At 45.9% G+C, this 22505-nt stretch overlaps 7 protein-coding genes and 3 non-coding genes; 6 read left to right on the top strand and 4 right to left on the bottom strand.

The window, feature by feature from the left end:
* The first annotated feature begins 116 nt into the window (after nucleotides 1-116).
* On the top strand, nucleotides 117-4898 carry CNAG_02771 (DNA repair and recombination protein RAD54B). XM_012192516.1 has 25 exons: nucleotides 117-570; nucleotides 618-643; nucleotides 717-789; nucleotides 839-940; nucleotides 989-1393; nucleotides 1442-1520; nucleotides 1573-1690; nucleotides 1740-1770; nucleotides 1839-1907; nucleotides 1956-2016; nucleotides 2066-2110; nucleotides 2168-2181; nucleotides 2235-2359; nucleotides 2410-2594; nucleotides 2646-2718; nucleotides 2765-2884; nucleotides 2927-2961; nucleotides 3016-3404; nucleotides 3455-3487; nucleotides 3546-3587; nucleotides 3644-3792; nucleotides 3855-3920; nucleotides 3969-4138; nucleotides 4202-4222; nucleotides 4277-4898. The coding sequence occupies exons 1-25, from the start codon at nucleotides 233-235 to the stop codon at nucleotides 4697-4699; spliced, it is 3192 nt and encodes a 1063-aa protein (XP_012047906.1). The 5' UTR covers nucleotides 117-232; the 3' UTR covers nucleotides 4700-4898.
* On the bottom strand, nucleotides 4742-6336 carry CNAG_02772 (hypothetical protein). XM_012192515.1 has 7 exons: nucleotides 6097-6336; nucleotides 5939-6005; nucleotides 5808-5873; nucleotides 5695-5741; nucleotides 5359-5595; nucleotides 5076-5295; nucleotides 4742-5018 (listed from the first exon to the last, which is right to left on the bottom strand). Exons 1-7 carry the CDS (start codon nucleotides 6154-6156, stop codon nucleotides 4891-4893), a joined length of 825 nt encoding a protein of 274 aa, XP_012047905.1. The 5' UTR covers nucleotides 6157-6336; the 3' UTR covers nucleotides 4742-4890.
* An 882-nt stretch (nucleotides 6337-7218) lies between these two features.
* CNAG_02773 (exosome complex exonuclease RRP6) lies at nucleotides 7219-11338 on the top strand. XM_012192514.1 has 8 exons: nucleotides 7219-7506; nucleotides 7567-8039; nucleotides 8088-8174; nucleotides 8226-8813; nucleotides 8870-8969; nucleotides 9026-9500; nucleotides 9553-10772; nucleotides 10831-11338. Exons 2-8 carry the CDS (start codon nucleotides 7656-7658, stop codon nucleotides 10926-10928), a joined length of 2952 nt encoding a protein of 983 aa, XP_012047904.1. The 5' UTR covers nucleotides 7219-7506; nucleotides 7567-7655; the 3' UTR covers nucleotides 10929-11338.
* Nucleotides 11339-11534: 196 nt separating this feature from the next.
* CNAG_02774 (hypothetical protein) lies at nucleotides 11535-15014 on the top strand. XM_012192513.1 has 15 exons: nucleotides 11535-11847; nucleotides 11907-11918; nucleotides 12008-12023; nucleotides 12086-12174; nucleotides 12233-12275; nucleotides 12335-13113; nucleotides 13165-13186; nucleotides 13256-13352; nucleotides 13408-13559; nucleotides 13609-13706; nucleotides 13761-13935; nucleotides 13996-14128; nucleotides 14188-14383; nucleotides 14441-14581; nucleotides 14633-15014. The coding sequence occupies exons 1-15, from the start codon at nucleotides 11655-11657 to the stop codon at nucleotides 14701-14703; spliced, it is 2217 nt and encodes a 738-aa protein (XP_012047903.1). The 5' UTR covers nucleotides 11535-11654; the 3' UTR covers nucleotides 14704-15014.
* A 919-nt stretch (nucleotides 15015-15933) lies between these two features.
* Nucleotides 15934-17210, top strand: CNAG_02775 (hypothetical protein). XM_012192733.1 has 4 exons: nucleotides 15934-16128; nucleotides 16193-16289; nucleotides 16345-16577; nucleotides 16629-17210. Exons 1-4 carry the CDS (start codon nucleotides 16051-16053, stop codon nucleotides 16875-16877), a joined length of 657 nt encoding a protein of 218 aa, XP_012048123.1. The 5' UTR covers nucleotides 15934-16050; the 3' UTR covers nucleotides 16878-17210.
* A 1194-nt stretch (nucleotides 17211-18404) lies between these two features.
* CNAG_02776 (hypothetical protein) lies at nucleotides 18405-19087 on the top strand (the record flags this gene model as incomplete). Its single annotated transcript, XM_012192512.1, has 3 exons — nucleotides 18405-18561; nucleotides 18626-18832; nucleotides 18889-19087. Exons 2-3 carry the CDS (start codon nucleotides 18660-18662, stop codon nucleotides 19085-19087), a joined length of 372 nt encoding a protein of 123 aa, XP_012047902.1. The 5' UTR covers nucleotides 18405-18561; nucleotides 18626-18659.
* A 120-nt stretch (nucleotides 19088-19207) lies between these two features.
* Nucleotides 19208-20416, bottom strand: CNAG_07523 (hypothetical protein). XM_012192511.1 has 4 exons: nucleotides 20003-20416; nucleotides 19793-19946; nucleotides 19660-19736; nucleotides 19208-19605 (listed from the first exon to the last, which is right to left on the bottom strand). Exons 1-4 carry the CDS (start codon nucleotides 20140-20142, stop codon nucleotides 19335-19337), a joined length of 642 nt encoding a protein of 213 aa, XP_012047901.1. The 5' UTR covers nucleotides 20143-20416; the 3' UTR covers nucleotides 19208-19334.
* Nucleotides 20417-20689: 273 nt separating this feature from the next.
* Nucleotides 20690-21189, bottom strand: CNAG_12271. The gene is made up of 2 exons (XR_001045599.1): nucleotides 20883-21189; nucleotides 20690-20826 (listed from the first exon to the last, which is right to left on the bottom strand). It is a non-coding gene; the product is annotated as a hypothetical RNA (non-coding RNA).
* A 40-nt stretch (nucleotides 21190-21229) lies between these two features.
* Nucleotides 21230-22175, bottom strand: CNAG_12269. XR_001045597.1 has 2 exons: nucleotides 21979-22175; nucleotides 21230-21913 (listed from the first exon to the last, which is right to left on the bottom strand). It is a non-coding gene; the product is annotated as a hypothetical RNA (non-coding RNA).
* Nucleotides 21264-22013, top strand: CNAG_12270. XR_001045598.1 has 2 exons: nucleotides 21264-21755; nucleotides 21810-22013. It is a non-coding gene; the product is annotated as a hypothetical RNA (non-coding RNA).
* Nucleotides 22176-22505: the final 330 nt, after the last annotated feature.

Raw genomic sequence — 22505 nt, 5'->3', positions numbered from 1 at the left:
TCGTCGCTCCCCCTCCTTATTATTAGTTACCACTAACACGTGGCTGGATGGGCGGCGGTGCTCACCGTCTGGTGGCGATAATTAGTAGTTGACGCGACTATTGTCATGTTCGCGGACGCGATCATTTTCATCGCCTGTAGCTGTCACGCATGCCATCCTTCACCTTCATCTTCTCTTTCTCTCTTTTCCGTCTCTCTCGCTCAATATAAGTTAGCACATTCAACGCCACGATATGGCAATCGGAACGGTCAAGCCCAGACGTAGCCTCGGTGCCATCATAGACTCCATTCCTAGCCAACAGGAATATGTTCCCGATTCTTGCTCAGAAAACTCGGGCTCCGATTCAGAACGAGATGCTCCCATTCCGACTCTCAAACCTATACCACTCACACCTTTGCCTTCCAGACCAACACGCTTGATCCTTGAACTAGGGGCCGAACCTATAACAACAGGGAAAGAGAATGAAAGAGAGGGGGCTAGAGCTGTACCAGGTGACGGCAAAATAGATAAGAAGGTCCATGGGGTTGTCGACACTTTATTAATGCCTGTCTTGTATTTCGCTGTGCAGTGGTGAGTACCAGGTGATGATTTAAATAGCCTTTTCTAACGTAGCAAAGGAGGAAACCCCAATTTAAGAAGCATAGTAAGTAATCCTTGTGATGGCGTTGCCTAAGGTCATCAACAGTTGGATAATTGACATTTGTTTCCTAATTTAGAAACTTGGGATGGGGATGCCAACATCAAGGTAGAAGGCAATAGGATTGTAATGCTTGACGAGGATGGGAACCAGTGAGTTACGGTGGAAGATCTTGAGTTCGAACGTTGAATTTTTCTCCAGAATGGCCACTACCAATGTTGGGGATAAGGTGATCAAACCGGAAGCCGAATTTAAGATTGGCGGATATGAGATCATGGTAGACCATGTATTACAACAGGACCAGTACGTTCGCGCGCATCGTACTATCTATATTATCTAAAACCCTTCCAGGTTCAAAGCTAGTACCAATATCCTGAACAGACCTAGAGTTATCCCAACAATCAAAAGCTCCGGATACCGACCTTCATCATTCGCAAAGCCCTTTAGACCGCCAATTCAAAAAGCAAATCCGATTTCAACAAAGCCACCAACTATGGAAATTATCGAAAATGAGCATGGCCAGTCACCCATTTCCTCATCTTCAAAGCGCTCCATCCCAACGCCCGCAGCCGCTCAACGAGCAGTTGCTGCTTCATCATTTTATACCAAACAATCACCTAAACCATTCAATGAAAGGATTGTATTGGGAGAGAAGAGCAACAAGGAGAGGTTACAATGGGGGGGAGCGTTATTTAACCCTCATGCTGAAGGTGCAGTAGTGATGCCCAGGCCTGGGGAAAAGCTGGCTAAATTGAGGTAAGTCTCGCCCTTTTTTTGCTGGTTAAATGCTGACAGATAATACAGAGGCACAACTATCGTGGATGTGGTGATTGACCCCGTCTTGGGGGACTTATTGCGGGAGCATCAGAAAGAAGGCGTCAAAGTCAGTGATTTTCATCAGCACAGGATAGTTCAACGATAACAACTCACATCAGTTTATGTACTCTTGTGTCATGGGGATGACCGGTGCGGAAGGCGAAGGATGCATTCTTGCGGATGAGATGGGTTTGGGCAAGACACTTCAGACCATAGCACTCATTTACACCATGCTGAGTAGGTGCAACTGTCATTCAAAGATAAGCCTTGCCTAATATCTTCACAGAGCAGTCTCCCTTTGCCAATCAAACATCCATGTACGTCTCAGCTTTTTTTGCTTCTGGACGGCATAACATTGGCATTTATTGCTTACTGCTTCGTATAGTATCGGCAAGGCGATCATTGTGTGTCCGGTAACGTTGGTGGACAATTGGCGCAAAGAGTTCAAGAAATGGCGAGTGGTTGAATGCAGTAATGGAGTATGCTGCTGATCATTGCGCAGGGTGGATAGACGAGTGAATGTTCTAGTGGCCGATGGTACAGATTATAGGGTATCGTCTTTTGTGAGCAGCTGTTCTAGCCATGGAATGACACACGCTGAAGATATCGTAGGTCAACAACAAGCATCAACATGTCTTGATCATCGGTTATGAAAGGGCGAGTCGTTTTCTTAGTCCCTCGTATCTTTAAAACTGACTAAGTTACTATGTTCAGCTTCGCAAAGTCGTGTAAGCTCCCAAGACTTCGCTCAAATAATCAGCTTCTAATCTCTCATTCAAAGCAAAGAACTTGCTTCATGCATTCCGCCAATTGACCTTATCGTGTGTGACGAAGGACATCGCCTGAAATCCAAAGACAATAAAACGACTAAAATGTTCGATATGCTCAAAACCCAACGCCGTATCAGTGAGTTTGGTTATAATCTCCTTAACGTTTTCCCCCTTAACCCTTCGAAGTTTTGTCAGGTACACCCGTGCAAAACGATCTAGGTGAATATTGGGCGATGGTCAATTTTGCTTGTCCGGGTGTGTTGGGAAAATATTCGGCTTTCGCAAAGCATTATGAAAAGCCAATATTAAAAAGCAGAACACCTAACTGTTCAGCGAAAGACGTAGAGCTAGGCAGGGAACGAGCAAATGACGTGAGGGTCTCTTTCTTATTCATTCAGGATGCTGGTTGATCTGTCAATCAGTTAGCCAAGCTGTCCAAGGAGTTTGTCTTGCGAAGGACAGCTGCAGTGCTTGAAAATTATTTGCCTCCCAAGTGTATGTTGCCCTGACAATCCGTGAGGACTAAAAATGACACATGCAGACGAGTACGTCATTTTTATCGCCCCATCCCTTCTTCAACTTTCTGTCCTTTCAAACCTCCTCGACCCCAATATCGTGAGGAGCTTCATCCGAGGCTATGGAGCGCAGTCATTAGCTCTAAGTAAGTTAACGGTTTCCATCAGCCACGTCTGACAACCGGCAGTTGATCTCATGAGAAAAATTTCCAATTCTCCTATGGTAAGAAATGATTTGTTACAGTATCGTCAGCCATCCTCATACAGACTTCGGTAGCTTTTAAAACGAAATGACAACGAATTAACACGAGCAGATGATGATTTAGGCTCAGCCACCTCGGCAGCAATCTCTGCTATCCCTAGCGAAACCAACATCAATGACGTGACTACGTCTGGTAAGATGCTCTTGCTTGACAAAATGCTTCATTCCATCTACCAATGCACTCAAGAAAAAGTCGTTGTTGTGTCCAACTGGACTTCTACTCTTGACTTGATCCAAGGATTGTGTAAACTGAAGAGATACAACTACCTCAGACTTGATGGTAGTACTCCGCCGAAGCAAAGGCAAGACTTAGTTGACAGGTTCAACAAAGACCAGGGAAGACAAGGAAGTTTTGTTTTTCTGCTTAGTGCCAAAGCTGGCGGAGTGGGACTCAATCTAATTGGGTGCGTCGATTTTGTGTGCCGGTCATTGAGGAAGACTAACAGGGTGATAGTGGATCGAGATTGATTTTGTTCGACAGCGATTGGTGAGCAGCAGACTTTTGAATGGAGGGGCTAAGTTGACATGGGACGGTGACTACACAGGAACCCCTCCACCGATCTCCAAGCTATGGCCCGGATACATCGGTTAGTTATGCGCTTTCAGTCATCGCGATCTGACATGTATACTTACACGTGAAAAGCGACGGGCAAAAGCGCCCAGTTTATATCTATCGCTTTCTCACAACTAACGCCATCGATGAGAAAATCTATCAACGTCAAATTACCAAGACGGGCCTATCGGATCAGATGATGGATCAAACGCGTTCAGAGAAACAAACTAGCAAAGATTGTATGTAATACAATTTGACTGTAACTGGACGCAGGGAATTCTGACTGACTGGGACCATGAAGCTTTCTCAGCAGCTGAGTTGAGGGACATTTTCACCCTGAATTTACAAACGGACGGTTGCCAAACGCGTATGTGGTGTGCCTTTCCGTTGATTTTGTCTGATGCGATTTCAACAGATGATTTGCTGGGTTGTCAGTGCATCAAAAAACCTGCAGGCAAAACAAGGGACATTGCAGAAGGGGAGCATAGTTCAAAGAACCTGCCAGATAACGCTTCTGGGAAAAGTGATAGTGACGAAAACGATCATCCCACATTTGTCAGTGCCAATAAATATGATCCCGAACCTGTGAGCCAATCCATTTTTGTCATCTTGAAATCAAATCACTCATTGTGTCTCTCGTTGGTTCAGACTCCCAAAATGCGCCGCAAGGTTGGTTAAGTTGAAACGACATATTTAGTAGTGACTAATCATTTCATGGGCTAGGCCATTCAAGAGCAGAAGAACAAGCTCGCTGCGCTGAAACACTGGGCTCATTTTGATCCTTTTGAACCCGCATCATTCCGTGGCATCCAAGACTCACTTCTGTATAACGTACTGTTCGATTCATGGGAGACTGATAGTACCCTTTTATCCCAAAACATCGAAACGTATGGGTCTCCGGCCTTCGAGAGTCCCCATGAAAGCGATGAGGATGACCCCGACTCAGATGAAGAGGTGTCGGTACCCAAAAAACGCAAATCTGGGATACCAAGAAGCGCAGCCGTGCTGAAAAAGACGAGGGCAGCGGGCGAGGAGAATACGGGGTTCAACCAAAGAAGGTATAATCTGAGAAGCATCGCGGAGAGTGGAGGAACTGGGAGAGTGACATTTGTGTTTGAGAAGATATCAAAAAGTACGATAGCCTAACATGTCGATGCTTGTATGCGGCACTTGTATAAATAGTAGGTTGTGTGCATTTGACGCGGCAGATCTAGAATTTTCACATAGAGTATACATATCAAGCACAAGTGCATTATATTGATGTAGCAGGGAAGTACGACAAGATGACAGTGACTAGGTCCTAACTGTAACTTCTTCTGTCCCCTTCCCGTCCCTTTCTATTCTCCAATCTTCTTCACCCGAAGGACAAAAATGTTCATTTCGCCGACTATTAAACTTCGAGAAGGCACTCCGAGTGATTTGCAAATACCCCTCAAAGCCCCTGAATGGGACGTGATACTTATATCTGCGAGAAAGGTAATGTCAACAACAAACCGTTCACCACCTTGCATCCTGTACGCACAGATGGAATCTTTGCTCATATCCAGAACTTGTGCGATCCCTGCTCCGCATCGAACCACGAGCTCTTCCTCAGTTTCCCGATTCCTAACTTCGCCTGGCTGCCACAGCTCGTCCTCCTCCGTTGTCTCTGAAGTGTATGTGAAGGAAGGGAAATCCCTTTGTAGGTCAGAGAGAGAAGATCGTTTATCACATTCGTGGACGTGCAGGTGCTCGCGAAGGTTCTGATAATTGGCACGAGTCAGGAACAATACTCCCAGATGAATATGCCAAAGGAAGTAATTTACCTCAATGACTGTAGCTGGTACTCCATGACTTTTGCCCTTGCCTTTATTCTCTTCGAATAACCACCCCCATTCAATCCCGCAAGTCTCCCCTGCTCGCTTCATCGGACTCACATACCATTTATTGGGTAGAGGCATACCTCTCTTGATCTCCCTTTGTAATGCATAGCCGAGAGCTGCTGCTTGGGAACGGCCAAGGTCTGTCAAATCCGGATCAAGAATAGGATGAAGGATCTGGCCCTATCAGTAGCGGGGCAAAAGCGTTGCCAAGGTTTCGGAAGAACATACTTGAGCTGATGGCCATTTGCCTTTGCAGATAAGGTAACAGCATGAACGTACTATGTCATCCGGTATTTGATATCTTTCTTTGATGGTGTTGTGTTCAGCTTGAAGTAATTGTCAGCCATATACAGCGCAAACAGCATCCACTGCCGCCGGTCAAGAAGGCTAACCCTGGCCATGCCGAGCAGCAAAAATAACCTTGACTCCCTCTCCTTCCGGACATTGCTGCTGTAGTTCTATACAATTATCAGCTTCTACACAATCTACTGTTCATTATGCAAAATTATGTATGCTCACTGACCAGCTATCCGTCTCTTGAACTCTGTCCAATCGCCGGGAGGTGGCTGAAGGCCAAACGGGCCTTTGATCTAGAATATCAAATGGTTAATGGGAAGACAGATGTATGCAGAAATGAGGTGTAAGTTTGGTTATTTAATAGGATATTAAGTTAGCACTTACGTCTTCACTCCAATCAGATACCTTAAAGAATTCCTTAATATGTGTATAGATGTATTTCATGACGGACGTAATAAATAGGGTATACGCAACAAGTAACGAACGTTAAATGGCGAGGAACAGTAAAGTGAGTAAAATGGTCAAAATAAACAACTAACAAACAACGGAGCAAAACGAGAATAAAATTGTGACAATTATAAAATACCGATCACCTATCAATGAGATGGAGTCGCTGCATATTGATTTTACTCTTTGTGTTTTCCTTCGCTATTTTCATTCCTTCCCCTCAGTAGATATTTACTAAATATTTGCCACCACTTACAAGCTCGTACATTTGTACCGCTTTGCATCTGAAGCGTCAATGATGTTTCCTTCATAGATTGATCGTCCCCTCTTGATCTAATCTAATCTTCCCGATTTCTCTTTTTGACCTCTTCAACAACTCTTCCTCCGTGTTTGACGTCTATCGAGAGTATCAAAGGCATGATGAAACCGTCTAGCCTCCCTTTGCAATCAGAGACGGCATTGCTCTTGCGACTCTTGCGGCCCTGTTCATTCTTTTTTGGTGGCTTGATGGCAAGACATTATCGACGCCGCGCAAAAATGTGAAGTCGAAGAGCGATTCCCTTAATGTTGATAAGTATTTTATATCAACTGCTCATTACTTCTATTGTTCCTCTCTTGAAGTTTTCGAATAAAGGAAAGAGAACAAACATGAAGAATACTGGTTAGACAATAAGAAATAATACAATATTCACGTCTCGCGTCATGCATGATGGGTTTTTCTCCAGTTGTTCGTTGGGTCAGCGCCTGTTCGTTATTAGTACGTAGTATTAGGGTATATAGAAGTATTGCACTCGTACGACCTCTTCTCTCTTAATCCATTCGCACAATCTTACCTAGTAGTTAGTTTTAAATACCTACGTGATGAACCCTTCCTCATTCGTTAGTTTTAGGGTGCATTAATCAGAAGATTGCAAACTGTGCTGGTGGTGCGGGTATAAGTTACCTGGTTGTGATATTACGTAATACAAGATGGATAAGCCTTGTCTAAAATAAATGTTACATAACGGTGCAAAAATGTCCGGAGAGTAATACTGCTATCGAGCTGTTCTATGCATTGAGCTTCATTCCTTTTTCTTTTCCCCTTCTCCGCTATTCACCAGTGAACGTCACTCGAGGCGTCCTTTCACTGCCATCTCTGTCTTCGCAAGCGCAAATTGCCTCACATCTAGCTTAGTCACCCTCTGTCGCACGAGACCCTCCTCAAGATACCTCCCAAGAGACCAGTCACGAAGGCTTTTGGGCTCGGTCGACCTTTATCCCGCTATCAACCCTCTGCCTCCCCCGCATCGTCCTCCAAGGGGACCTTCCCCCCTATCGGAACCAAATATAAGCAGGTACAGCGTCTAAGTGCGTACAATTGTTTCCTCGAATCCGTCTCCAGCTGTAAATCGTACCAACAAAATATAGAGCCCCTCAGGAAGTCATTCTCGACAGAGGACTCGCTGAAAGACCTCCGGACACGACTACTGAAATCCTTTTTGATATTAAGTTACACCATGTCTAAACCCACCTCTGGCGAAGCATCAGTACCTTCGCCCACCCAATCTTTCTCGGAATATCTACCTTTTTTGACTGCCGCTCTAGACCGTCTCACCACCAATGCCGCCTCTTTGCCCGACAAGACGGACCTAAATTTTCATCGAAGTCTCGATAGAAGATTTAACAAGGATGTAGAGAAGACAAGCGAGAGGCTGCTGGGTATGACTGAGAGAATACTGGATCTTATCGAAAGAAGTCAAAAAGAAGCCAGGCAGGGTAGAGATAAAGGGAAAACAGCTAAAGTGATAATAAGGCGGAGGAAGTTGGAAGACCAAGATGACATAATAGATGGGTACAGAGGTGCAGTACAGGGTGTAATAGACGGTTTGCTTGAAGATGCGGTACGTCGGTCGTTATCTCCTAGCCCATGCTGTTCTAATGTCTCAAAGGATATTAACCTTGACGAATTGAGAGGGGGCAAGGGGAAAACGGCTATTACAATCAAGCCAGCCCTGGCTGCCCAGGCTGGCAAAAAAGTCAGTGATTCGCATTATGCCCTTAGTTGTTATGCTCACCATATAGTACAGATCCCCGGCCCGTTCACGGAGCGTCTGCCAGCAAACATTATTCATGCGTCTGATCTCACCAAACCTCAGCTTCTTTTTCATGACGCTCCTGACAATGCTCGGACATCTGACTCCTGGAAGCCATCTCTAACGACTAAACCCCATGCCATGGTCCCTCTTGGATTCAAGGCACCTCTAGATTATGAGTTAACCTCAGAAGAAGAGATGGACTCGTCAAAGGCAGCTCTAAGGCGCGAGAAAGAGATTCGCGCGCGAACGCATCCCTATTATTATGAAACTAAACATTTACCATATCCCACTTCATTGTTTATTGATTCAAAGCCTGTACCCCCCCAGAGCTTCAATGAGACGCCTTTCGAGTTTGTCGACACGCCGGAAAAACTTCATCGGATGGTTGAAAAACTCAAGGAGGCAAAAGAAATCGCTGTTGATCTGGAGCATCACGACATGCGAAGCTATGCGGGTTTTACTTGCTTGATCCAAATTTCGACTAGAGAAAGTGATTGGGTCGTGGACACACTGGCGCTCAGGAAGGAAATCCAGCAAGATAAGTTTGGCGACGTTTTCACCGACCCTACTATTGTCAAGGTAAGACGGCTTCCACATCTATGACTGTCTTGCGCACATTCATTAACATTGTCTAGGTCTTTCACGGTGCCGATAGTGATATCATCTGGCTCCAACGGGATTTCGAAATCTTTGTCGTCAATTTGTTCGATACATATAGCGCCTGCGTCGTCCTTGGTGCGCCGTATCTTCTTCTTAACATCATTCACGTCTAACTTGAGTTCCTATTGTAGAAATGCCACAGCGATCTCTTTCAGCCCTTCTTCAGCACTATTGCAGCTTTGAGGCCGACAAAAGGTATCAGCGGGCTGACTGGCGAATTCGTCCCTTGCCAGATGGCATGCTGTATTATGCTCGATCTGACACCCATTTCCTCCTTTTCATCTACGACAATCTGCGCAACGCCCTTCTTCACAAGTCATCTCGTCCTTCTTCGCCAGCTACCTGTGGTACTATCGTCCTGGATAGCGCCAGGCCTAATCCTCAAGAAGCTATGCGTGAAGTCCTTGAGAGGTCTGCTGATACGGCATTGAAAATGTATGAAAGAGATTCGTACGATATAGAAACGGGACGAGGTTCTGGGGGTTGGCTGGCTGCAGGAAAAAAGTGGCTACCCAAAGGAGAGATTGAGCAAGAGTCTGGCTGGGTTTGGAGACATCTGCATGATTGGCGAGATCGAGTGGCGAGAGAGATGGACGAAAGCCCTTTGTGAGTAGAGTATTGTTCTTTCGGAATTTTATGCTAATGGTATACTCTACAGTTATGTTATGCCCAACAATATGTTGCGAGATGTTAGTACGGCCGACAATACCGCTAATCTCAGCCGTATAATCAGACGAGATCGAGCTCCTATTGCTGCTCAATACATTCCTGAAATTACATCTATCATTGTCGCGGCGAAGAAAAAATTCAAGGATATCACGGCTGAGCGAGCCGCTAATCCTCAAGTTCAGGAGATGGAAAAGGTAGAAGCGAAGGAAATCGAAGCGAATGATGTGAAGAAGGTTGCCATTGCGGTACCGGCTGTTCCATCTGTACCCGTAGCAAGCACCACCTCAAATATATGGAGCGTTGCTGCTAAACCTACGTCTACTAGAACGAATGCCAAGTCATATCTTTTCGGCTCTGCCATCAAATCTTCTCAACCCAAGCATGTTTCGGGTTATATTACCGCTCCAAAATCAGGGCAGTCAGCTTTGTTCGGGGTGACACTAAACCGAGCAAGCAATCAGAAATCATCTTCTGCTGCTTTAACTCTCCGTGAGAGAGAATTATCCCCCGGTTTCCTCAAGGTCATGGAGTCTATGCGCATGGACTTGCATCCCAAGGGTATGGCATCGGGAACCAGCGAAGACATTGTGAAAATGGGGTTGAACCCCGAAACCGTGCCGTTTATCCCTTCCAACCAAAGAAAGACGACGGCGACGTCTTCCTTGGAAGCGATGGGGACGAAACCGTTAGATATAACGTCGGAGTCAGCGCACCTCCCATCCGGCCAGAAAACCAGTTCCTCTACTGCATTTGCATCAGCATCTGGTATCTCTTCAACTCTCATCAAAGGAATGTCTCCTCAAAAATCGTCAAAATCTGGAACAGTTGATGAGAGCGTTGTGCAGGTGAAAAAATCAAAAAAACAAAAGAAAAGAGAGCGGGCTTCTATCGCCGATGGAGCAGGTGATGACAGCGATAGTAAAAAGGCTAAGTTGGGCTCTGATGGCGATGAAGAGTTCGGTGCGGCGACGCCTCCAGCTCAGGCTGTAATCCCATCTGTTGAGCCTTTGAACGCAGTAAATATTGGAGAGGGTGGCGGCGCAAATAAAAGCACGGCTTCCAAGAACAAGAAAAAAAAGGTGAAGCCCGAAGATATACCAGCATTTGATTATGCCAGCCAACCTAATCTGTTGGATCAACCACACTCTGTGATGGCCCAGGATAATGCAAAAAAGAAGAAAAAGAAGTTCAAGGAAGCAAGGCCTTCAGGTAAGTCCTCCTACTGCTTCTTACGGCCTGGGCAGAATCGCTTATCGTCATCGTTCAGGAGCTGGGATTGTTGAGGTGCCGACGTTCGGGGCGAGACCTGCAAGAGACTTGAGCCAGCCTAAGCAAGGTAATAAGTCTGGGACATTTGCTAGATAAACAGGGATTTAAAGACGTAATTTGCGATTTGATGAGTTTATGGATTAACAGAGATGACTTCACAGCTGCCGTGCGCTACATTGCACTGAGACATATTACATACGATTTCAAGTTATGTGGATATGGCTCACCGTGAGGGCAAAAAGTAACGAAGGATCTTTGGCGAAGACTAGTTGGCAGCAAACCTCTTGCCTCTTGCTTTGCTGTCTAATGCTACTTATATGTTATATGGCTCTATAATAAATATTTCTTCTAGGAGCAAAAGAGACTTGTGCGATCCTATTTTTTTGGAGTGTTTTCGCCAGTTACTGTACCATTTTATACTCTAGCTTTCAAAACTGTACTCTTACATAGGCAGTCTCTCCGACATTTTGCCACACTGCAAATGAATTATTTGTTCGTATACCCCTATGCTACTATTACAATGGTACAGTATATACGACGGAAGTTGCTTGTAGAGTTCCAGGAAATGTTGTGTTTTCTCGCCATTTTCAGGCTCGTTCAGTGTCTGACATCGGAGTCCGCGTTACCGCTTATTAATAAATGAAAATCAGCTCCCGTGGGAAGGTGCGGTGCTATTTGAAAGGGCTATGCGGGTAAATAGACCTTTGTTCCCTCATCTCCTCTGCAACACAGCGAGCAACAGAGGGCACGCCCGGGCTGTCAGTCGTCTTGTTTTCTCTATCCTCACATCAACGCGCTAGCCCCACATCCCTGCTCCTAGCCATGGACTTCTACCCTCCACAGCTGGCTGGACAATCCAGCAGTACAGCCACCTCGCTAGAACATTTAGGATCCTCCATCCAGGCCAACCAACCGCCTGTGACTCCTGACATCGTGACCGCAGAAAAGAAGAGAAAGAAGCGCACAGGAAGTAGCGAAGGGGATGGACCCAAAATAAAGAAAACAAGGCAGAGCCGTGAGTAACTACAGTCTGCGCTGCTGTTACGGTCGCATAATACTGATGTTGCGCATCAGAGTCATGCGATGGTGAGTATGGGACAAAATCCTCAATACTTCTGGTCTCTCCCTTAAATTTGATGAAACTGATGAAGATCCTGGCTATTAATGATTCCTAGCTTGTCGTGCCCGGAAGTACGCACCTTCCCTGGTAATTAACTATATTATAGCTGATTGCTTACTTCTGCATCTCCCAGAGTCAAATGCGACAGACCGCCTCCGGGAAAAGAGACTAATGGTCCAATCAAGGACATGTGTAGCCACTGCGCTCAGTTGAATCTGCCATGTGCGTCTTTGAAAATTACCTACTTGAATGTACATTTGTTTATCTTTTGTTCGCGCAGGTACTTTCGATTATGTGCAACGGAAAAGGGGTCCCCCCAATATGTAAGGAATTCGGCCAGTCCATAGGTTTGAATAAACATCACTTACTTCACCCCCGATAGGTATTTGAGGCGTATACAGGAAGATCAGCAAGTTGAATGCAACGGAAGCGGCAAATCCATCTCAGCAACTGTTGGCCCTTCAAAATTCAGCTCTGAAGTACCCGCAGCTATACCACGCCCCCCTCTACCGTCACAGACTGTCTTGCGGGACACATTACCCACGATATCGGATAACACGTCTTCTGAATGGCAGCCGACCTTGGGCATGACTATGCCTGTTACACGTGCGGCTCCTGCTGGACACTACCCACCTCCTACCATGTCCATTTCCGCCAGTTCGTCTCCCAATGCCCAGGCCGTTACGGTACCTCTCGGACTTTCACCTCTACGTTCAAGGAGTTATCTCCCTGCCTCTCTTGACCCCTCCCATTCACTGGCTACAAGTCAAACTCCGAGTGCACAATCTTCGCCGCTTCACTTACCTCAACATCTTGCTTATATCAATCACACATATGATCCGCGAAACCCTCTTGATTCTGTCCTTCCACGTCCGCTGCTCTACCATATCATCGATTTATACTTTGATTATATCTATTGCTTAATTCCTTGCTTGCACAAACCATCATTCATCCGCGACCTGAACACAAAACGGGAGGAAAACCCGGATCAGGAGGAATGGGTTATCTTGGTTCTGGCTGTTATAGCAAGTACGCTAGTGCAACTTCCGAGAAGTTTTGTCAATCTGCCCAGAAATGAGGTCAAGGACCTCGTCTTGAGATGTCACAATAGAGTCAGAAACTATGTAGCACGAGATTTCAGTTCTGTTACCGTGACAAGAAGTGAGTCATCTCCCTACTACGTGATGATCACGCTAAGAATAGATGGCATAGCCATCATTATCTATCTCAGCTTGTAGGTTACATTTTATCAACCATTCTTGTTGTAGGTGGACGGGCTAACAGCCCAGCGATGGTTGATTAGATTCGTTCATGGAATCACTGGACACATCGCAGTCAGCCACGGATTATTTGGTCAGAACTACGTTTTCATGCTTGCTCTACGAGCCCATGAGGAAGGTGTAAGCTTCCCCCTTTTGTTGCGCCAACGGCTGACTGACTCCTTGGCTCATCAAGACATACGCTGAGCTGGGAAACATTGAGGGAGTACTTTTGAGACGGATGTTTTGGCTCATGTATGGTGGGGATAAGACCCTTGCTTTCACAGGAACTTTCCCTGTACTTTTCCATGAAGACGATTGTGCCAGTGTGGCGCTTCCCGAAGACATGTAGGTCAAAAATATCGTGTAGTGATTGGATCTGATCGATTTCAATCAGTGATGACGAGTACTTGACGGAAGAAGGATATACAAAGCAGCCTGAGTCGTACACTTCAGTGTTGAGCGGCTTTCGCTATATTAGCCATCTTTTTCGCGGTAAGCGAATCATTTGGTGTATATCCTGATGTGACGCCTAACGTCTTCATATAGTGTCAGGAGAAGTGTTGGATAAGCGTCGGCGGGATAAACTAAGATCGCCATCTGGTTTAATGCTCCAAATGAGAATCAACGAGATTAATGAGCTTTACAACCGTACGATGTCCATCATGGATTTTTGCCCCGCACCTTTAAAGTTAGACTACAAATCCGCAAGTGCATCTGTCATGTGGGTCCTCTCCTCGAGTTGCCTGTCACAACCATGGGGATGAGCTAATTTTAAGCGTAGGTCTATGTCTCCAGATTGGGACGAAAGAATTAAGAGTGACATCCATACCATTTTCTTTGACCCCGACAAACATGACATGGATCTCGGCAAGGACTTCTACCTAGTTCAGCAGGCCAATATCTATATCACGCAGGTAAGCATAGCTTGTGATATTATTGTATATTAAAGCCGATTACTGACGAACAAAAACAGCAACTAGTTCGGTTCACAATTATTCAATATCGAGAAGAGCTCCTCAAAATCCAGCAAGACGAAGCGCACCAAGAATTAGACCTCGCCCAGAGGGAAGCGATGAAACGCTCAATTAGAGAACAAGCACAAGATGAGAGAGATGAAGTAGTCGTTGACATGCTATCCATCTTGCAAAAAATTCCAATCCAAGTTCTCGGTAAGTGTCATTTTCGTGTAAATTTTCACTCGCCGCCCTAATTTGCACCACGCACAGCGGTGAATAGTTTCACTATTATCGAGAAGGTTCGATTCGTTGCTTCGAGTTTGCTTGATTTCTTGGACCACGGTGAAAACATGGGGTTGCTGTCGCCTTCGTCTCAGGAAACAAGGGCCCAGAAAGCTCAGAGGAATCTTTGTGCGTAAACCGTCCATTGAATCTCTGCAAGATTGTCTGACTCTGAAGTAGGGAAGTTCTTAAATTACTTATCCGACATCGAGAGTATGTACTCCTGGCATGACGAGAAGGAGACAACGTAAAGGATGGTGGTTACCAGCGAGTCAAGCAGAAAAGAGATGAGGGGTTTAGCGGAAGCGGAGGAGGGACCCCACTGGTTGTAAAGCGCTATATCGCCCAGACGGCTCATATTGCTATTGTTGCTATGGCGACAGATGTTGTATCTGCATTGCTTTCACAGTCTTTAACTTTACGTATTATTGTACTACAACTAATTAGACGCAGCTTCTATAGGTGTTAGAAGCTTATTTGTTGGAAGAAAAAGCGGTCGCAGTAGTCAGTCACTGTAACTACGTATTCATCCACAAATGGAGAAACTTTAGTAACCCAAATTAACTCTCGCTTTCCCTCCTTTTTCAATCTTTCTCCATAAGTACTAATTTCCTGGCGTTGCTTCTTATCTCGAGCACATTGCCAAAAGCAACAAGCCGGCCCCCATTTGTTATTCTCTCTCGTCCCGTCGCGTCGCGCGTTCCACTTTGTGGTTTATAACAATAGCCTAGCTAGCCTAATATACCTATCCACTGTTTTTTGAAGCACCGTAGTCAGAGCTAGTGAACGATGGGCCGATAGGCGGTGGGCGCTCCCATCTCTGCTTGTTAAAGGAGACCGCGGAATACATCCATCAGGGGTGACTGTAGTCGATAATAGGAAAGCCGGAGTTAATTACCAATGCCTTAGATACTCTAGTAGTACTTTAATATATTTCATTTCAAATTTACTTATTTAGAGTTAATTATTAATTCAGGTGAATGTCGGAAAAAGAAGGATAAAGAGAAAAAATAAAACATATTAAATGCCGATTGTTATACGTACGTGAAGAACGATTTGCCGCAAAGTCAAACGGAAGATGATGAGCCATTTTCGTTCATTTCGAAATTGAACATTTTCCTTACAACGTTTACACATAAGTGCGAACAACATGGAATGGAGTTCGTATGGGCTTGCCCCTTGCATAAATGCTTAAAAAAGCCACTTTCTGAGTCATGTCGGGTTATTGATGATCTAAGGATAGGTTGTATAGTAGTAATTGAGCTGCTGGCTTGTTTTTTTACTTGTTATCTAATCTATTCAGTAACAGACAGTAGTAGTACGCGTAGTGTAATGGCTCATCATCAAAGATATGCAAGAAAATGGCTCGTCCTGGTGAAGGCCAAGGGTTTCAGGCACCGATCATCAGGCCAATTAACATAGTTTATCAGCGGATCAGCGGAACAATTTACGGCGGGAGCGCACTGTCAATACTCGGAATACGTACTATTAAAAGCGTCAAAGTGAGTGTCTTGAAAAATATATAATTCCCAACATTTCCCTCTCATCATCCACCTTTCGTTAAAACCCCCCCTCCAACGGTCCCTTACATCTCCGCCATGTTCGCGCTAAAGTCTATCCTTGTTACTTCTCTCATCACTTCCACAGCCCTCGCTCACTTCACCCTTGACTACCCCGTGAGTACTAATCAATTCAAAGATGCGATACCAGTACATGTTACGCTTACTGTGTGTTCATTAGCAATCCCGTGGGTTCGTTGACGACACTGAAAATCAATTTTGTGGCGGTTTCAACACCGTCGAAGCTCGGCAGCCATTCCCGCTCGGTTCTGGCCCTGGTAAGCTCGCATGCCCATGTTCTTGATCACGCGACTCGCACTGACCTTCGGAAAGTCCATATTGACTCTCATCATGCTCTCGCTACTATTGTTGCCTTCATCTCCACCAGCTCCAACCCCACGTCTTTTGATGACTTCAACACTACCAGTAATGGCACCGCCATCCCTCTTGCCAGTAGCATCTTTCAAGTACCACAGGGTGAAAAATGCTTTAACATCGACCTCCAAAGTCTCAACGTAGGTCTCACTAATGGTTCGGAAGTCACTTTGCAAATCCAATACGACGGAGTGAGTTACAGATCTGCCATATCAATAAATCAAAACTGATAATCTACCCAGGGGGATGGCAACCTCTACCAATGCTCTGACCTCGTTCTTATTGAGGGCTACGAGGTCCCATCCAATGAAACTTGTACCAACGATGCTTCCAAAGCTTCCAATGCTACCTCCACATCAAGCGGTAGTGCCACTGCAACCAGCGCGGCTGCCACTAGTTCTTCCAGTGGTACAAGTGGGGCTATTAAGGAAGTTGTTGGATTTGGCGCTCTTAGTTTGGCTTTGGGAATTGCTGGTCTTATTATTTTGTAAGGGGGTAACCGGTGTGCAACACGGTCATTTGCCAAGTTCAGTGGAGAGAATAGCAGCCTGCAAACAGAAAGAAGTGTTGCATACAAAACTGGAAGCTATTATGCTCAAATAATGAATACGTTTATTATTATTAACTTTACTGGCTCGTCGTGCAGTTTTAGAGGTAACTCTAAACGTGCAATGTGCCAAATTTATGATGCCCCCTGTGCAGCAGGACTAAGCAGATCGAATGATGATGGGTGAAGATATAGGCTGTTGCGGTTTGAATGATTTACCTGGGACCTTCTCTTTCTGTTTGGTGTGGTCTATGCTGACATGGATGGCGGTAGTTGGACCACCTGATGTACCATTTTGCATCAAAAGCACTCCGCATTTTCATGTTTCACTTTTCGCATTTCCGTGTTTCGTTCGTAGCATGTTCGCGTTTTTAAAAATCGAACAACAGCCGCGCGGTAGTCATCAGAGACGGGGTAGCGTCTGGCGAATATCCTGCAAACTGTGTTTGCCGATTCTTGCAACCTGTTTTTGGTGCCTTTCTACAAATCTCGTTGCTGGATTTGGCAAATCCTGTTGACTGGAAGCTGTAGCGGGTTCAGGGGGGCGGGGAGGCCGGAGGGGGGGTATTATTCTGGCGCCACCGCTGGCTTGTCTCAAGCTTCTACTTTGGGCATCTCGCCCTCTTACGCCACCGCTGTAGCAGGACACCTCCACACAGTACAGACGCCTTCCCCTCACCCGGAATCTACTGCACCAACTGACGTGTTGGGACCTAGTGCGCCGTCCATGAGGGCATCACTTGGGGATTATGCCAAACACATTTGGGGTCCTTACCCCTGTTGCAAGCACCTCTGATGCAGCCTTGCCATCTTTAATTGTGAGAGAATCGCCAGCCTCACTCTGCCAATGAATCACCAAACCTCTCTCCCTCAAATGCCTCTCCTGAAGCGCTTCCTGGTATTCTTATGGACCTGGACACTGATTGTGACCAGAGTAAGTGCTTTACCCGGTGTATCCAGAATCATTCCTAACGTGAACGTGTCAAACAGCGGCTATAGGCGAAAGGGAAACTACAATCATTCCTTAGGCGATCCTCATTTTCGACCATTTGGCCGTGATCCCACGCCCTTGCAGTTTGTCCCAAATCTGGTCTCTTCCTCTCGATCCACCGATACTCAAAGAACAAGTAACCGCCCACTCTGGCTGCAGTGTCCTATCCGTCCACCTGAGTCGATATCTGTTGGCTCGCTGCCTGTGGTAGGAGAGAGACGACAGGAGATGACAGCCACGATGATGCACCCATTGAAGAGAGGCATGAAGAGGATGGAGAGAGAGAAGACGACGATGGTGATCAAGAAGATGCGTGGATCAGGATAATGACGATGCAACTTCTGGTGAGCGTCAGATCTCCTATCACTTTGCTGTCGCCTTGAATCTGGCTCAGCTTCATTCTGATCAAGTTATCAAGCACACATCGATAGACTCTGCTCTTGAAGCGGTGGGCGGCAATACCAAACAATCCAAGAACTGGAAGACAAGGTATAATTGGCCCAGGCGATCCAGAGATTTCAGTAGAAATGTAAATGTGAACAACCTTACATTGCGAATATCGGCTGATTCTACACGTATCTCAGTTTCAGAAGACCACAAAAAGAGTCCATTGTGATGGGTTTATGTTCCAGTGCTGGTGAGTGGATTGATATCTTCTGGTACTCAATTGATACCGGATCTTCCGTCGTCCCTGGTTCTAGAGCAGCCTATAGGCTGAATCGAACTAAGCGGCTCATGGGCGGCGATCCTGTCCCCAGTGCCATTGAGCAGGCAATGGACGACCAGTTTGTGGATAATACATTGAGCGAGTACATTATTAACTGGGGCTTTCATAACAATGCTGGAAAGAACGGTAACACCAGCAAGAAACCCATAATTACTGTCGACAGCTCTGTCAACTTGCCGAAGTTTGTCTCTCCTGCATTTCTGGTTTCCGTTATGATGAGCGCAAAGCTACACAAAGCGCTCATATCAGGGTGCTCAAGAAGCTATATGCGCAGCGGCGCTCGAAAATGGATAGCAAGGAAAAGGAACTGGAGGAATTTGCTCGGAAGAACAAGGAGGAAGCAAAGCGTTTGGCACAGGAAAGGAAAGAGTTAGAGGCTTGGCGTAATGCTCGTGCTGCAGAAGGAGCATCCTCCGCCACTGCAAGCAGCTCCTAGTCAGACTAGAGTGATTTAGCCCCTTTTATGTCGTCATTCAAATTGGATAAAATATGTGTATAACGCAAGTCGTATGACTGTGTCTCAAGTGCTGTATAGACATTTGATGTACAGCAAATGCAATTACCTATAACATGTGCATAAACATCCTACCATTAAGAACGCCCGATGCTCTCGCTCATCATCTCACCGATTGACTTCCAGCTACGAGGAAGGATCACAGAAGTTACATAATGGACTTTGATCATTAAGGAAGGCCTCGATAGAGGGCTTCCCATTCATGTTTGAGAAGAGCTCTTCGGTTCATAGCTTGTATAGCCATATCAAAGAAGCATAAGAAGTGCTCCTCGCTCATATATGAGAGACTCTTGCGTAGTCGTCTCAGAATGGAATGGTTACCCTCTGCGACACTTGAGTTGACCATGCGCAGGTTGGGACTGTAGAACATCGCCGTGCTGATACGACCGGCCCTCGAGCAAGTTGTGTGGCCATGTGCATGAAGCTTATCGACCAAGAATCTGTACCCATCGACGGATCAGCCTCAAATCATAATTACTTAGTTAACTACCCACCTGACATGGGCAAAGTAAACAGGGTCACGCAACATGCAATAGGTTGCGAGAGAACAGGCAAAATCATACACTATGACCTGACAGCGACAAGGATATCAGTCCGGTGCGCTCTTCATCGAAGTTTGAATCTCACCTTAGGCGGGACAAGAAAGAAGTACTTGAGGAGAGAAAAGAAATCATCTCTCCCCTCGGACGTTGGCATGACTTGGTACGCCAAACAGATGCCATGCGGACACCATATACCAGCGATATCACCCGTCATGCGCATCTTTTTCTTCCTTATGACCCTGCGATAACCTTAAGCTGTGTGGGGCTGCCTGAGTGAGACATGAATCAACTCAACTGGTCATAGTATTTCTTACATCCATCTCCACCACCTTCCCAGTCTCCGATCTTCTGCTGGCACAGACGCCTCGCTCCTGCATCAGTCGGTATACCGGAATATACGTCTCGATTGCCGCAGCGGGATAACGCCGTCCTCATACCCGTGCCATCTCTCCCTGTCCTTCTTTTCTTCTCCAACCTCTCTTCCTCCAACTGTCTCGCTTTTTCCGACAGCTCTCCAGGCAGTTGACAGCTATAATCAGCTCGTTCCTGAAGATGCAGAAGAAGAGTGGAAGGCGTCGATCGCAAGGCGAAATCCCTCAGGTAAACTAGCCATGAGTTCTGGAGAGAGAGAAAATGAGGGAAATTGCCGTCGGGGCGGCATTACTGGCGAGATGTACTGGGATACGTATGGTGGTAATCTGGATATAAATATGCATTCGTTGTTTTTATTGTGTTTTCGGCGGATGGAGGGAGTGGAGGCAGCAGCAACAAATATTATCATATTATTAGAAGCCGCCGCCGGTGGAGGTGTGATGTGGCATCGATGTATGCATCCAGTATCAAATTCATTGGGTTTTGTATAATACTTCAGTCAACAAGAAAGGTTTGCTGAATTCAGCAGGCTAAAATTGCTAAATCCCGTCAACTTACGTTGCTCTATAACTTTAAATTCCATTGTCCATTTAGGCGATTACTATTTGCATATATATATATTTAGACTTTGCGCCTCAGAGAACTTCATCGTCCTTTTTACATGATGAATCTGACCTTCTCATCCTGGATGCATCTATTTATTGAACGTTTCATTTCCTCATGCCATGCCGCGGCCTCCTTAGCCTTCTAAACCATCGCGAAATGCTTTAGCTGTCGCCTTTATGCGTCCGAAGCTCACTTACCCCAATGATTCCCATCATGTGCATCTCCTGCCGTACGTACCTCGCTAAAATCCCCCGTGGTCACCCTCCTCCGAAACCAACCTCGAGGCCGACCTTCTTCGACTGTCCGCAACGACTCTCCATCATTCAACGGCCAGCTGTCCTCAGTGCTTCCTTTGCATAAGATACCTAAAACTGAACGTAATCCCCAAACTGAACATGAACTTGAATTATTTGTCCGAAACCCCCCCGCCGGCAAGTTTTTCGGTAATCTAAGAGAGATGAGATCTAGATGAGCGAGTTCGAGAAGATGAGACGAGGCTTTTTGGTTATATAGCATGAATGTTGCATATTGGTGGGATTTGCAACGATGAATTCTTGTAATAAAACCCAATTATCTACTGTACATCCATTCCGCCTGCCCTCCGATCACCTATTCCCAGGTACAGGTACACCAGACGACTTCCTCAACCAGCACCACCAGCACTCATGTCCATATTACACATTTAGGGGAAATCCATGATGGCGCTGGACACATGCTCCTCAACGGATTGCCTGGTCTCCGACGATGCTCGAAGGTCGGAGAAGGTTCCATGTTGCAAACTGTAACGAACGTTTGGCTGGAGGGGTAATTTTTGCAAGGAATTTTGGCCATTTTCGACCATCAACCATGCGGATGGGGGAATAAGTAATATCATGCCCTTCATACAGCATGATCATGCTTCTTTAAATAGCCCATTTTCAAGACAACAATCACCACGTTGTAGGGAAATACCCGAGTCTCCGTCCTATTGGTTAACCGGTTCAGTCGGTTCCGTTCCATTGCCACCCACAGCAGATAACAGAATATCGACTCCTTGGTATCAATTCTATGGAATACAAAGCCTTCCTAGGTTTGGCTATTGGTGGTCAATCTACCTAGTAATAATACTGACGATAGGTCGTTAGGTAGTGTAGTGGTATAATTGAACTCGGGTCTCATATCGAGTTGTTGTTGTGCTGTGTGTATATTATCAATATAGGCTCCATGAGCATAACTAACAGTTATGTACCTATGTACTTGGAATCTCCCATAAGCTGTCTGGTAGCTAACCATGGAAGGGGTAGTTACTCTCACAAGCTCTTGGATTATTCTTCTCTGACTCTTTTGTTTTTTTTTTTGTTCTTCTATCTTCCTTCTCATCCAGTTCCATCTACTTCTCCCTCTCCATCTCTGTCACAGTCACCGGCGGTAGTAGCTTCCGACTGTGATGTGGCATTAGTCTATGAGACCAACAAAGCTCATTGCACTACAACGACGTGACTGTCTACGCCAAGTGTGAATGGCACAACGTCAACATGACCCCTTAGGAGGCAGTATTGACGGAGTACTGGTGTTACGTAATAATGATGGATCAAAACCACAGACAACGGAATGAGGAGGCCACGAACGTGCGACTTGGCTTTTGCTGTCTTCCGTCTTTTTGTCGATCTTCGTTCTCGCCCGTTCGCATCTGTTGACACTTTCCCTGCATCTACGTGCCTTATTTTTGCTTTTCTGTCCCGACATGTATATCGCCTGCAGCCTAATCGATCTCCGTGTACGACAGGTCTTGCGATCAGATACACGCTCGTGATTGGGCTGTTTTGGTTCGCCAGACCACA

This window comes from Cryptococcus neoformans, chromosome 3 (assembly GCF_000149245.1).
Source record: "Cryptococcus neoformans var. grubii H99 chromosome 3, complete sequence".
NCBI lineage: Eukaryota > Fungi > Basidiomycota > Tremellomycetes > Tremellales > Cryptococcaceae > Cryptococcus > Cryptococcus neoformans.
The sequence above is the reverse complement of the archived record's forward strand: the minus strand, read 5'-3'. Positions and strand labels throughout refer to the sequence as shown.

Coding starts and splice junctions, on each gene's coding strand:
- CNAG_02771 (XM_012192516.1), top strand. CDS start 233: ATGGCAATCGGAACGGTCAAGCCCAGACGTAGCCTCGGTGCCATCATA. Junction 571..617: donor TTGTATTTCGCTGTGCAGTG/GTGAGTACCAGG, acceptor AACGTAGCAAAG/GAGGAAACCCCAATTTAAGA. Junction 644..716: donor ACCCCAATTTAAGAAGCATA/GTAAGTAATCCT, acceptor TTCCTAATTTAG/AAACTTGGGATGGGGATGCC.
- CNAG_02772 (XM_012192515.1), bottom strand. CDS start 6,156: ATGAAATACATCTATACACATATTAAGGAATTCTTTAAGGTATCTGAT. Junction 6,006..6,096: donor TATCTGATTGGAGTGAAGAC/GTAAGTGCTAAC, acceptor TTGATATTCTAG/ATCAAAGGCCCGTTTGGCCT. Junction 5,742..5,807: donor TGCTGCTCGGCATGGCCAGG/GTTAGCCTTCTT, acceptor AATTACTTCAAG/CTGAACACAACACCATCAAA.
- CNAG_02773 (XM_012192514.1), top strand. CDS start 7,656: ATGTCTAAACCCACCTCTGGCGAAGCATCAGTACCTTCGCCCACCCAA. Junction 8,814..8,869: donor CCGACCCTACTATTGTCAAG/GTAAGACGGCTT, acceptor AACATTGTCTAG/GTCTTTCACGGTGCCGATAG. Junction 8,970..9,025: donor TAGCGCCTGCGTCGTCCTTG/GTGCGCCGTATC, acceptor TTCCTATTGTAG/AAATGCCACAGCGATCTCTT.
- CNAG_02774 (XM_012192513.1), top strand. CDS start 11,655: ATGGACTTCTACCCTCCACAGCTGGCTGGACAATCCAGCAGTACAGCC. Junction 13,114..13,164: donor TTCTGTTACCGTGACAAGAA/GTGAGTCATCTC, acceptor TAGATGGCATAG/CCATCATTATCTATCTCAGC. Junction 14,129..14,187: donor CCAATATCTATATCACGCAG/GTAAGCATAGCT, acceptor GAACAAAAACAG/CAACTAGTTCGGTTCACAAT.
- CNAG_02775 (XM_012192733.1), top strand. CDS start 16,051: ATGTTCGCGCTAAAGTCTATCCTTGTTACTTCTCTCATCACTTCCACA. Junction 16,290..16,344: donor CCCGCTCGGTTCTGGCCCTG/GTAAGCTCGCAT, acceptor ACCTTCGGAAAG/TCCATATTGACTCTCATCAT. Junction 16,578..16,628: donor TGCAAATCCAATACGACGGA/GTGAGTTACAGA, acceptor TAATCTACCCAG/GGGGATGGCAACCTCTACCA.
- CNAG_07523 (XM_012192511.1), bottom strand. CDS start 20,142: ATGAGGACGGCGTTATCCCGCTGCGGCAATCGAGACGTATATTCCGGT. Junction 19,947..20,002: donor TGTAAGAAATACTATGACCA/GTTGAGTTGATT, acceptor AGGTTATCGCAG/GGTCATAAGGAAGAAAAAGA. Junction 19,606..19,659: donor GTTTACTTTGCCCATGTCAG/GTGGGTAGTTAA, acceptor CGATGGGTACAG/ATTCTTGGTCGATAAGCTTC.